This window comes from Ursus arctos, unplaced genomic scaffold (genome assembly GCF_023065955.2).
Source record: "Ursus arctos isolate Adak ecotype North America unplaced genomic scaffold, UrsArc2.0 scaffold_7, whole genome shotgun sequence".
Lineage (NCBI taxonomy): Eukaryota > Metazoa > Chordata > Mammalia > Carnivora > Ursidae > Ursus > Ursus arctos.
Window position 1 is genome coordinate 9764727 of NW_026623089.1, and position 13653 is coordinate 9778379.

At 46.5% G+C, this 13653-nt stretch overlaps 1 protein-coding gene across 19 annotated transcripts in view; it reads left to right on the forward strand.

The window, feature by feature from the left end:
- FGFR2 (fibroblast growth factor receptor 2) overlaps positions 1–13653 on the forward strand; it is a 101481-nt gene that overhangs the window by 34353 nt on the left and 53475 nt on the right. For all 19 annotated transcript variants that reach the window (XM_026494285.4, XM_026494286.4, XM_026494288.4 and 16 more), the window contains one exon: positions 3738–3907. In XM_026494285.4, coding sequence (XP_026350070.1) covers positions 3738–3907 — 170 coding nt within the window. The remainder of the gene's footprint in view (positions 1–3737; positions 3908–13653) is intronic.

Consider the following 13653-nt stretch of genomic DNA (forward strand, 5'->3'; position numbering starts at 1 on the left):
CAGAAGATCTGAGAATGTCAGAGAGGAAGGGACCCCCTGGCCTATAGGTCAACTTATTTACCTCTGATTTAGTAGAATTCATTTCTTTATGCCATCCAGGATTCATATCACCGTTCCTTTTCTATGGATTGACTTTAAACTCGCTTCTCCTGCATCCGTAAGATTATGCCAGGGAGGTTCCATGAAGTGGAAGCTCAGAGACTTCTTTGAAACGTGATTTAGCCTCGGCTTGGAAGTTTCATCTTTTATAAAGTTGTTGTGGAAATGTTTGTACTGAACACCTACTGTGTGCAAGGGTCATCTTGCTTTTGTAAATCATTAATTTGTTAAGGGAGTTCCTTCTCCAAGTGAAAGTTAAAACACTGTTCACCAGCCACAGTATGAAAAGAGGAATTTCTTTAGGAGCCTGGTCCTGGTCTCTCACCAGCTGCATTGTTGTTCTTGGGGGGTGCGTGCCTCTGTGTGTGTGTGTGTGTGTGTGTGTGTGTGTGTGTGTGTGTTGGGGAGGGGGTGGAGGTGGTGGCGGCTGGCATATCCATGTGTCCAGACTGCAAAAATGGCAGGAAACATCGAATACAAAGTTTGCAGAAGACATGAGGCCACTGATGAAGAAAGTGCAGCTCGGGCTGGTCCTACAGTCTCATTATTTTTCTAAACCTTCCAGGTTCTTCTGGATCCACACAGAACTAGTTTATTTCAGGAGGAGCCGTTATAAAATAATTCCTCCCCTCCAGCATCATGCTCATTAAAAAAATTCGTGAGCTCAAAATCTTAAAGGAAAGCCTGGTCACCGAAGTGTGTTGTCCTGTGTGATGTGAGTGGGACTGGGCAGAGCACTGGGGGGGCCCACCGCTGCCACACAGAGAACCTGGAAAATGTGGCTCGACAACTTTCCTGTCGAGTTAGTATTTACAGGTATTCAGGAGAAGAGTGTTGGCGGATGTAGGTTTCAGGGGGTAGCGGTGTAGGCGGTCGGTTCCTACTCTGCTGATGAGACTTTCCGGTGCCCCGCCCACCTGGCATCTCTGTGACTGTAGATGACGAGCTGGGTGCCCGTGCCCTGCTTCGTGGCTGTGCGTCTATTTTGCATGAGTAGATTTTACAGGTGCAGTTTTGACGATTGAATTTTTACCCCAGGGAAGTGGCTTCCTGCCAGAAATTCCAGCAAAATTCTTTTCACCCTTGTCCTTAAATCATTCCTTAGGTGCCAAGACAAAGGTGCCAGCTGCCAGTGTGATGTTGCCACAGGCCATGACCGTACGGGCTCATGTGGTCTGGGGTGAGCCCCGTGTGGGTCACAGCCTCCCTGACAGCTTCGCTCCACGAGAGAGGAACACAGCAACGTTCCTAGTTCCTTCAACTAAATCCTACTTTTTAACATTTTGGGGAACGTAAAAAATCATGCCTCGTGGAATGGAAGCACGTATCTGTTGATTCCTTTTATATGAAAAAGAAAAGACATTCCAGAGGATCAGCTCAGCCGTAATTGATGCTATCTCAAAGAGTTACTACATTAATATTTAGCTAATTCACATGAATAGGCCATTGTGTTTACTTAAACAAATGACATGAGTACAGACACCTGACAGCATGAGGTATGCTTTTCATTTAGGTCAGATTTATAAAAGTCTTTGTGTAGCAACAAAGCTCATTATTTATTTTGTGCTCTTAATGGTTTCTTTTTAGTGGCTGTGGCTGTGGATGGATTTTTCTAAGTAGAAGCTTTTAAAATGAAAGATTATTGAAATTGTTCCAGTATATGCCAGGCCCTGGGAGTCTTGTGATGAATAGCAATCAATTACTCCCTGGTGAACCCTCAAAAGAATGGGTATGTTTATGGGCATTTGACACCCAAAGCCAAATGGCTACCCAGTTGCCTCCTCGTTGCAGATACAACTAGATTCAGAGGAAAGCGTGCAGCCCTGTTCGTCCATCCTTGGCTCTCCTCCTGCCCCTGCTCTGGCCTTTCTTTCTCTGGTACACATGACTGACCACCTCAGTTTGCCGTGCTCGCACGGTCTTGGCATTGTGTAGACACCATCTATATCTACATTGATACTTAGATAAACAAGGATAAAGAAGATTCGGCATGCCCTTGTTAAGAAATCTCAGCTCCACCTTTTATAGTCAGGTTTCAAGAGCAAGGGTAAGGCAAACGGGGGTAGGTGTTTTGAACGCAGTTTTTCCAATTCCTAATTCTGCCGTGAGAGTCTGGCTGTTAAGTGAAGGGGATTGTTACCCACCCCTCCCCGGGAGTGGGCTGTGTCATGCACAGAAGAGAGGAGGAGACTTGTAAATCCACATCAGAGACAAAACCCTTGCCTGGACCCGTTGGTCTCTGGTTTGTGAAATGTGTGTGCTGCCGCTCAGTCTAAACACAGTTATGAATCAGTCTTCTAGAATTTCAGTGTTACAGAATGTTCTAGAGGGTGCAAGGCCCTTTTGATGGATGCTTTAGGGAAATTTTGGCTACCAGTTTGCTAAGACAGAAACATACATGTGAAAAGTTAAATAGCTACATGAGATTTTAGTGGAACTTTTGGGCAGTGATGGAGAAGGCAGTGTGCCTTAGGCGAGGGCTGGCTCTCCTGGACTCCGGTCTTTAACATCACAGTGGTTGAAGGTATGGATTCCGACCCCGTGGAGAAGCTGGTTCTTACCAGGCATGGAGAGTAGGGGCAAAGACAGAGGGCTCTGGAATCAGACTGCCTTGGCTCAAATCTGCCTGCACCTCTTCCTCGCTTTGTAGCTTCTCTGTGCCTCAGTTTCCTGGTCTGTGAACAAGGACCATAATAATGCCTTTCTTATTCGATTCGTGTCAGGATTAATATGCTAAACATGGGAGAGTTTTTAGATCTCTGTTTGGCAAATAAAAAGCACTCAGTCAGTAGTGCTCATTACCTGCTCTTGGCAGGCATGAAGAATTCACGGCGGTATTCTGGATCGATGCTGTGGTTCTTACTTAGATAAAATGGCCTTCATTTGGCGATTTAAAAAGTTATCTCTTCTCTTGAGTTTAAAAAAATCACTTGTATCCATGACTTGGTGGGTCATTTAGAGGGCTCCACTTCACGTAACATGTAATCGATAGCCTCCTGTTAAGTTTTACCTGTTTAGACACGGTGGTAGAATTATGGCATTCACAACCACTGAAAAATCTTCTCTCCATTTTAAAAATTAAAACATAGTTAGTGATAGGGCTTTTTGGTTTGTCATATAAAGTGCTGGGAAATTAATGATGCCTCCCTGAACAATTTATCGTATTAGGATGGTAAGTCACATTATTGATTGTCCTTTACGGTGTCATTGACTAAACTGACTTGGCATCGAGCGCACCTTGTGTGTCTGTGATCCTTTGCTCAGGGTGATGATCTAAAATGATACATTTCGGAGGACTCAGCTGTTGTTAGTTACCTACGCGTTGTCACTGTCTGTATAAAGTAGCTTTTGAAAACATGATTCGCCATGAATTTATATTCTGGCACTAGGAACAAGGGAGAGAAGGTACCTCAAACACTTTTTCCCCCGTTAAGAGACACAAACTAACAAGCAGTCCATCTCCAGGGACCTTCTGCTAGGCCATCTGCTAGACTTCAGAAAATTTTTTTCCTAATGTAAATATTACCCAAAGATTTTTGAAAATGTCAGCTCGCTCACATACAAAGTAACAGTATCTTCCCTGTTATGGAAATGAAGCTCTCCTCCTCTGTACATTGTAACCTTGTTTTCCACCCCAGGAGCGCCGTACTGGACCAACACAGAAAAGATGGAAAAGCGACTTCATGCTGTCCCTGCAGCCAATACTGTCAAGTTTCGCTGTCCAGCTGGGGGGAATCCAGCACCAACTATGCGATGGCTGAAGAATGGAAAGGAGTTTAAGCAGGAACATCGCATTGGAGGCTATAAGGTAGAATGAAGTTTCCAAAATGTTCTTTCTTACGTTTTTGTGAATCTCTTTTCTAAGTAGTTGAAAGGTAGCAGGAACCGGAAGGAATATAAATGTAAATATCTCTCTATCTCTCTATCTATATTTTTTTAAATCAGTAGATATCCTCACTGGTCATTTCCATGGTTGATATTTTAAAACAGTTTTCCTGGACTTGCATGTACTTTAAAAGCATAATCCCCATTTGCTTTGTTCTTTTTTTTTTTTTTTTTTTTAAAGATTTTATTTATTTATTTGACAGAGAGACAGCCTGCAAGAGAGGGAACACAGCAGGGGGAGTGGGAGAGGAAGAAGCACTCCCAGCAGAGCAGGGAGCCTGATGCGGGCCTCGATCCCAGGACCCTGGGATCACGCCCTGGGCCGAAGGCAAATGCTTAACAACTGAGCCACCCAGGCGCCCCTGCTTTGTTCTTTATTCGAGAAGAGTTTAATGACAGAAGGGTACAAAGTTGAGAGTCTGTTTTCTATATGCTTTATAGTCCGTAAAACGAAAACTGAAGCAGCATCAGAGAAGTGGCAGCATACGTGCCCTGTCTGAGCAGGGTTGTGTGAGTATGGATGGACTTGGCTTAGACGCTGGATATGAAATCGTACTTAGGAAGAGAGAATGCTTTCATGGTGACAGGCGATCTCTGTCCTCCGTCTGCAAGGCTCTGGAGAGCCCGTCACAGAAGGGGGTGAAGTGTAGTCTCACTCCGGGGCAGGTGGCCCTTGACAACCATGTACAGAAGGAGGTCTGTAAATGCCCATTCAGGCTCTTGTTCCTCCGGTCAGCGGACGCTGATGAGCGTCCTCGGGGACAGGCACCATCTGAGGCGCTGGACAGAGCACAGCCCCAGTTCACAGGGGTTCCTCGTCCAGTAGGGAAGGCAGACCAGAAAGCCGTGATCTGAATGGGCTGAAGTCAGAAGAGCACGTTGTCCTTGGGCTGCGGGGAGAGAGGATGTTGGCTCTTGGGAGGCGAAGGCTAACAGAGGTCAGGGAGGGATCCTGGGCTGAGTTTGAAGGAAGGGTGTCTCAGAAAGAGAGAGATGGAGTCTACATCATTTAGTATGGAAGGGGAGGCCTTGAGGAGTTGAGCATATGAGGAAGGCTGGAGGAATTTGACTGGGACATTCTGGGGTGTGTTTGGAAAGCACGAGTTGGGGCGTTAGTTATCTATTACTGTGTGACGGATTCCCCCAAGGCGCAGTAGCCTTAAACAGCCTTTACTATCTCAGTTTCCAGGTGTGGCTCAGTCAGGTCTTCCACGGCGAGGTCTCTGATAGGACTAAGATTTCAGTTAGTCTGGGGTCTCATTGGTAGGCTCAGCTGGGGGGAAGGACCTGCTCCCAGTCTTATTCCCATGGTTGTTGGACTCACTTCTTTTCAGGTTGTTGGGCCGAGGGCCTCAGTTCCTCACTGGCTGTGGGCTGGAGGCTGCCCTCACTCAGTTCCTTGCCCCGTGGGCCTCTTCGTGTGGTAGCCGGCCCCCCTCAGGGAGGGCAGACAAGCAGACGTAATGTGTGAAGAAGATAGGAGTCACGGCCTTTGGTAACCTAATCATGGAAGTGACCTCCGACCCCTTGGCTGTTTTCTGTTATGCAGCCGGTCATTAGGGGAGGAGATGAATTCCCCAAGGGCGTGGACATCAGGAGACCTGGGATCAGCGGGAGCCACTGGGCAAACTGCAGGGGGTAAACTAGAGGTGGCTGTAGCCCAGACCCCAGGTTCCAAAGAACCAGGTTGAAGAGGATTTCTTGGTGGGTGGACTTTGCTGCTACAGCTGTGTCCATGACACCGACGTCACTTGAGAGGGCACATGAGCCCTGACCTCATCACTGCTGTGGTTTGACGGGCCTCCTCTCCACGAAAAAAGTGCCCCAGGGCCCTTTTCTGAAATACCATACCCAATTCTCATCTTTAAAGGGATGTTTTCTTCTTCAAAAATGGTTGATTTTTGTTTTAACATTTAAACGTATTTAGAAGCCAAAACCCAGCGGACAACGGGGAAAGCCTATGAGTAAATTTCTAAGGTGGGACGTGGGGCAGTTTGTGTGTGTGACAGGTGCGAGGTCTGTCTGCTGCGAGGTCCGTGCCTTGGAAGCTGTGCAAGTAGACACACGTGGCCTGTCTTCCACGACTCCTGCTTGGTGGTGGGAGCAGGAGGCGGGAGGGTGCTTTGTCTCTTCGCTCTGAGGTTGGTACTTACACCAGGCACCCTGAGATCCGGAGGATGGCTGGCTTTCTTTGTAAAGGACGATAAGACAAGGATTTCCTTAGGTGTGTGCTGGTTGGAAAAGAAGAGTTAAAACCACTACACTTGTGGCCCTGGGGACTGGTCTAACCGCCAAATGCTCTCCAGGAACATAGTGGATGTAGTTCCAATGATTTCATTTCAATACAACCAAAGTATAAGAGTGGTGGTTGAAATCCTGGTGGTGAACGAGTTTCCTCACTGAAGACAGCCTTGGAAAAAAGTAAAAAAGAATTGATGAGCCTCCAGAGACCCTTGGTGTCAAAATAAATAGGCCCAACATCATTATTATGGGTAAGGAGCTTTTTGCAAATCGGGATTAGTGATTATAAATGCGCTAGAAGACGAAGGGTGCCTGATGAGGAAATGCTGCTTGATTTTTAGCAGGTGCAGTTCAGTTTTAATTATCGAGGGCAACATTCCGCTAACCGGAGAGTGCCTGTGTTCTAAAAGCGAAGTGGGGGGCGCCTGGGTGGCTCAGTCGTTAAGCGTCTGCCTTCGGCTCAGGGTGTGATCCTGGTGCTCTGGGATCGAGCCCCACATCAGGCTCCGCCGCTGAGAGCCTGCTTCTTCCTCTCCCACTCCCCCTGCCTGTGTTCCCTCTCTCGCTGGCTGTCTCTCTCTGTCAAATAAATAAAATCTTAAAAAAAAAAAAGCAAAGTGGGGAACCTTGTGCAGAGTACCTTTCGCCTGTTTGCATGGAGGCACAGATGACCGAAGGATTTTTGTCGTTTCACGTTGAGGCCGTTTCTGGAGTGAAAGAGAGTGGGAATTTGAGTGCATGGGAACAAATCTAACGTATATTTTGCTGTAGGGGCGCCTGGCTGGCTGGGCCCGTAGAGTAGTGTGTAACTCTTGATCTCGGGGGTGTGGGTTCGAGTCCCATGTTGAGTGTAGCGATTACTTAAAAAATAAGGTCTTAAGAAAAGATAAAGTATATTTTGCAGTTGGAAAAAGAGCAAGGAGGAGAGAGTATTGGAACCTTTGGAACGTGGTGTGCTGTCTGGCGGTGATGAGTGCACATTTCTGGTCCTGGTGGACTTCCTCCGGGGAAGAGTCTGTGGGCATGCCTGAGGACCCTGGGGTGTGGTGCGGGTGTCAGTCCATCAAAAGCAAAGGTAGTCAACCTGGGTTTAATAAGGAGTTTTCACAGCAGTTGTGGCACTGGATGTTGATTTGGGGGTACCGGTTACCTCAGAAATTCCATAGAGCCCCAGGGACCTTCTGGGACTTGAAAGAGATCTCTCATCTCCTGGGAAAACATAGTTACCTAAAGCATAAGCCTTGCTAATGATGTGTTAGACTCACCCTAGGCCCCCAGGTCTTGAAGTCCTGGGTGGTCACGCGGGCCGGCAGTCTCCCCCCTACCATGAGTCCAAGCTCTCTGGCTGGTGCAGGCCTCCAAAGGGCCCGAACAGGGCACAGTCGGGAGCATGGTTGCTGCAGGGGGGGCTTTCTTTGTTATCTGCAGAGACTTTTAAAGAATTCTGCTTCTCCAACATTCGGCCTGAGGAAATCCCCCAAAGCAGAGACCCCATTGACACGCGGACAGCCCGATGCCCAGATGTCCCTCTCCCCTGACTCCCATCCCTTTGCCATTTTATTTAACGAAGAAGCGAAGTGTCAAGTTTTCCAAGATGTATTTTTCCAGAAAGCAGAACCTGAAAGTTTCCGCAAACAAATGTGTGTTATTTCTGTGATTTTCTTTTTTTTTTTTCCTTCATAAATCTCATTCCATAAACCACGGTCGCTCTGTCTGCCCAGCTCAGCTGTCGGTCTAGCTCTTTCTACCTGTTTATGGATCAGGCACCTTGGCCCTCGTCCACGGTGTTACAGCCTGTTTTGAAATGGTGTGCGTCTGTGGCCAGGGAAGGGAGAAGGAAACCCCAAAAAACCCCAAACAAAATCAAAGAGAATTATGAAATTGGACAGAAAGCTCATTTTAATTAAAATGACCAAGAGAGCGCTTTGGTATTCTGTGGTTCAGTCTTATTTCTCAAAGAACTCACGCTGAGCCTTCCTTAGGTGATTTAAGAGTCACGTTATTGTTTTTCTTAGTATGTGGGCAAAGGCTGAGTAGAATGTTATTATTTATGGTGATAAAGGTTGACCTGAAGCATAACTGTATCTCCCTAATTGTACTCCTGCCTGGGCTCTTTCATCAGTCTTGACTGTGGGCAAATTGTTGAAGCTCTTCTTTAGGTCACCCATCCTTAAAGTGAAGTTTGGATAGATAGTTTTGAACATCTGATCCCTTCCAACTGTGACTTAGTAGCAGAACCACCCACCATTTTTTATCATAAAAAATAGCACGGGTTTTTTTTTTTTTTTTTTTTTTTTTAGAACAAGGTTACCAAAAGGCTAGATATTTCAAAGGGCTCTGAACAGTAATTACCATTTAATGCAGAAAAGCAAGAAGACCGAGGTAATTAATAGACCCCCTCAGTTCCCGACTCATTCCTAGGTAATGACTCAAGCATAGAGGGGAAGAGTATTCTTAAAAACTGCCTTTCATGCCATTTAATAACTGCCTAAGAACCAAGAGAGATCACAGGATACAGCACTCCCTCAGTCTGGCTGTGGGACGGGCACAAGAGCGCATGGCGTCAGGCGTCCTGGAGGTGAGAACTCCCGTGGACCCCTGAGCAGGGTGAAGCATCCCGGTCTGGACTGTCAGTTTCCTGGTGGGTTTCAGGTCCAAGAAGGGATGAGGCAAAACCCATTTTCTCATAATCACTACTAAACTGGTGGTTTTGCTGGGTAGCTTCATGAGATTGACATTTTCCAGGTTGCTTAGATATCATATTAGAGACTTCTGATTAAATGTTTCTTTGGAAAAATCACGACTGATGTCCTTATTCATATATTTTGTTGAGCTCTTTCTCAGCCAAGGCATTTCCGCTTTCATCCGGGATAAGGCCATCGTGATGAGGAAGCAGGTGCATATTGCCATCAGCCAGGACGCACGGACTGCTCACCCGTGTCGTGCCTGCACGGGGCGCCTCCCGTCAGCCATGGCACTGGGTCCCCTGCGCAGCCCGGGGGGGCGGGGCGCTGTTATTTTGCCCCTTTTACAGATGAGGCTTGTCACGTGGCTCCTCGGTGATGGAACTGCCATTTGGACCCAGGTGGTTTTCCTCCAAAGTTCATGCTCTTACTAAACTGCTTTCTTCAAATGTGGTTCCATGTTTTTAAAAAAAACACTGTGATAAATGAGAAACATGGAGGTAGTAAGGGCATCCTAAGAACGTGTTAAGTATCTGTCAGCCCAAGGCTGTTGAGAGCAAAGTTGGGCATATAATCTGTGATCTGATTGGGATTTTTTCAAATTGTGGTAAAATATACAGAATATAAAATTTGTCATTTATTTTTCATCACCCCAAACAGAAACTCTGTATTCGTTAAGAAATAATTCTCTATTCCTCTTCCCTGCCCCCCCTCCCCCCCCCCCTCCCCGCCCCACGCAGGCTCTGGTAACGTCTAATTTTTTTGTCTCTGAATTCGCCTGTTGTAGGTATTTCGTGGAAGTGGAATCATAGGATATTTGTCCTTCTGTCTGGGTTCAGATGTGTTGTAGCAAGAATCAGACTTTTATTGCTTTTTAGGGCTGGATAACATTCCATTACATGGCTGGCCCCGTTTTGTGTATCCATCCATCTGTCGATGGGCCCTTGGGATGTTTCCACCTTCTGGCTCCTGTGAAAGAAGCAGCTTTGAACATGGGTGTACAAGTATCTGTTTGAGTCCTTGCTTGCAGTTCCTTTGGGTATCTACCTAGCAGTGCGATTGCTGGGTCATCTGACGATTCTTCATTCAGCTTTTTGAGGAAGGTCATGAGATTTTTAAAGAGTGAAATTCGAAAGGCAGTGACCCTGCTGGCAGTCTGCCCCCACAGCGCCTTTCTGAGCCCCTCCAGGCATCTGAGGACAGCCTTGCCTTTCGTAATTCTCTCCTCACTGCCCTGGGAGATGCATGCATTGTTCACGGGGTGGAGGGAAGGGTTGCTGCAGTTGCGTGCTAGATGGGATCAGAGCTCACCTCGCCCTGTTCTCTGGACGCCTCCTGAAAAGCAAACTTCAGGAGTTTAAGCATTAATCAGGCATTTGCCTCCACATCTGCGTGGAGATAAGCAGCAGTGAGCGCCACAGCCCTTGTCACGTGTAAGCTCAGTTTGCACACCTCCAGAAGCCTGGCTTAGAGACCCCAGGAACTTGCTGGAAAATGGGGTCTGGCACGGGATAGTGATGCTCTGTGCATCTAATGACAACCGGCTTATGGTGAGTTGTAGTTCACGGGCTGCCTTTATGTAGGCCAGGGTTCAAAGGGATTGCTGCCTTTCTCCATAAACTGGGCCCTGATACTGGTGGAAGGAAGTGTTGGGGGTATTTGCCATCACATGGACACAGTATTCATTGACTTGGCATAGAGCAAAACTTTCCATCCAGCTTCTGGATGTTTATTCTGCTTGTTATCGAACACCTAGCTATTTGGAAATGTCCAGATTTTTTTTTTTTTTTTTTTTTGCAATGTGGAAACCAAACATCCAGGTGACAGCCTGGGTCTTTGGCCTTTGACCTTTCCCCTAGGTGTTTTGGTATCGTAACAAACTAAAGCTACATTCCCAGTTGTCACCTGAAGATAGCTGAGGGTTTAAACATGCACCTTGGAAGACTTAGGTAGCAGAGGAATTCTGAAAAAACCTGTCTGGGCCACCTTTTGTCTTTGTGACCACTGGCGTGGAATGTTTGTGGAATCCACTTTTTTGTATTAGGAGTAAAAGAGTTTAGGCCATTAGCTTCAATCTGCTTTGTTTCAGTATTGAAATGTTATTTTTACACGTCTTTAGTGAACACAGTTTGAAGCCTCATGCTCTCTAATTCTGTTCCTTGGCAGATGAAAAATAATGATGAATTCCACAAAGATTTGGCCACGGGCAGGAATGAGAAGAAAGGATCGTGCGTGTGTCTGCCGGTGCAGGATTCTGTCCTCCCCGGCCCTCTCGCTCAGTCTGCCAGAGACTTACAGCCAAGCTGGTTCCGTAGCACAGCAGTTACTCCTGACGGGGGAGGCAGGGGGCGCGGTTTTATTTCACTTTTTTTGGTCAGATGTGATTTCTGTTTGAATTTGAAAAGTGAAAATGAGAAAAAAGTCAGCAACACGCATAACCGCACCAGTTAATTATAGAAAATGTACTGCTAACGATACAGTACGTTTTCGTTCTGATGTCAGCTGTGTTTATACAGTCATGCTTACAGACTCGGGGCTATACTATAGGCACCTGTTGAGGTGTGTGTGTGTGTGTGTGTGTGTGTGTGTGTGGACGCACGAGTGTGTATTTCTGTACAATGGAATCCTAAATATACATATTTTTATACCACGTACTCCCCCCCCCATCCATAACTATTCACGGTATCTTACCAGGTCTGAACTTAAGAATACCTCATTCTTTTAAATGACCGTATGCTATTTTGTTGGAATTAATTAACTACACGTTAGTTCATGTAGGATCCACTATATATTATTAATGACTCTCTTCCCGATGGATTCATTTTTGCTGTTACAAACGATGCTCGAAGCACTTGTTCATGGGCCTTGAAGTCATCCTGCTGTTTTCTGTGCAGGCTAGATTTCTAGAAGTGGAATTAACTGGGTAAAAAGAAAAAAAACGTGTTGCTAATTTTAATAGGCCGTGCCAAATTATTTTACCGAAAGGTTTTTCTCTGTGTTCCTGTTCTCAATTTGAGCCTCGTCCCCTCCACCCTTGCTTAAGTACTCAGTGACGTGGCTCTTCCTAATTTTTGTTAATCAGCTGGTGAATAACAGTGTCTCATTATTGTTTTAATTTGCATTTCCCTGATTGTTAATGAGGTTAAGCATCTTTTCATATGTTTATTGGGTATTTACATTCCCTCTTCTGTGAAAGCAGAGAAGTGCATTTGCTCTAAGGGGCAGAAGAATGGTGGCTCTAAAAAGATGAGGAATATATAAAAACACGTAGAAGAGGACATGGGACATTTTTGTTGGAAGGGTCGTGTCTTTAGGTTGACCCTGAATCGGGGTATGGAAGCGTAGGGCTTAGAAAAGAAACACAAAAGTCTTTGTGCCTTTGCTCCCCATCTTGATAGAGTTACCGTTTGTCCTCTCTTAGCTTGTCATTAAGCAACCACTAATTAATGGTAGGATATCCCCCATGGAAGTGTCAAACGTTCCCACTGTTGGCAGCTTCTAAGGGCGTCCATTTGGAAAATGCCACAGCTCATAAAATTTGGGATTGGTGGTATGTCAAGGAATCAAATACTGCAGCAATGGTGTAAGAAAATAAATATTAACAGCACTGTGTGGGACAGTATTGATTGAGTACCAAGGTCTCGGAAAGGGCAGAAGCACCTTGTTTGGTAAATGTGTTTCTCATTGTGAAAGCAGTTTATAAATGTTAACTTGTTCATATTTGCAGTGCATCTGCAGGAAGTAAATATTCAGGGAGCACATGCTCTCGACGAGGGATCTGACGTGGAATGCCATAGCCCCGACGAGAGACTGGATCTGACCATATGCCCTGCGGTTAAAAACGGCAGTGGCATGCCGAGCTGCGTATGCCAAGATGTAATGTCTTGGGCAGAGGCAGACGATGCCCTCCCTGTGTCGTACAGCTTCAGCTCCATTTGGAATGTGCCGTGTGCCAAATCTGGATCCAGGCGCAAGAAAGACATTGACAGTTTGGACGGGGGCCAGAGACAGGCACTAGTCGTGATTAAGGGCTTATGGGCATGACATTTGAGCGGGGGCTCAAAGAACTGAATATTTACAGCAGGGCTAAATGCTGGATTACGTGGCTTGGTGACGTTAGGGCCTATGGCTTCATCCCCAAGTTAGCCTCCGTGTGATTAGCCCTGCAGAGTCCAGGAAAGTCCCATTTCTGATAGGCTTGAGAGCTTGGGGAGAGGGAGGGTCTCCGTGTGGGCCCACCTGACGCAAGTGAAATTAAGGACTTAGTACGTGAGTCTTCTATGCTCTTCAGCACACAGCTCCAGGGTAACACCTGGGGGCACGGATTTCAGGAGAGAATTCTCATTGCCCTGGACAACTTAGCAGTCGCCTCTCCTCTATACACCATTCCCTCTATACACCGTGCATGGAACGCTTATCCCCCCTAAGAGGAGACCTAGCCTCTTGTTTGGGTTCTCCTCCAAGTCTATGGCCCAGCCAGGAGCAGAAGGCACGTCTTCTCCGCTGGAGGGGACAGACTCTCCCCATTGGGGTCTGATGCTTTCAGATTCATTTTACCACCAGACTCTTCGCCTGTGACAGTGAGAATGACTGTCCCGAGTCAGCTCCATGACAGTAGATTGAAGCAGTCTTCAGGGTTATACAGGGGAGCTGGTGTGAGGACAGCAGCTAGAACAAAGGGACTGTCTGCCCAGAGCTCACTCATTCTTCAGTGCCTGTCCTCGGTGAAGAGTCCAGCCCTCAC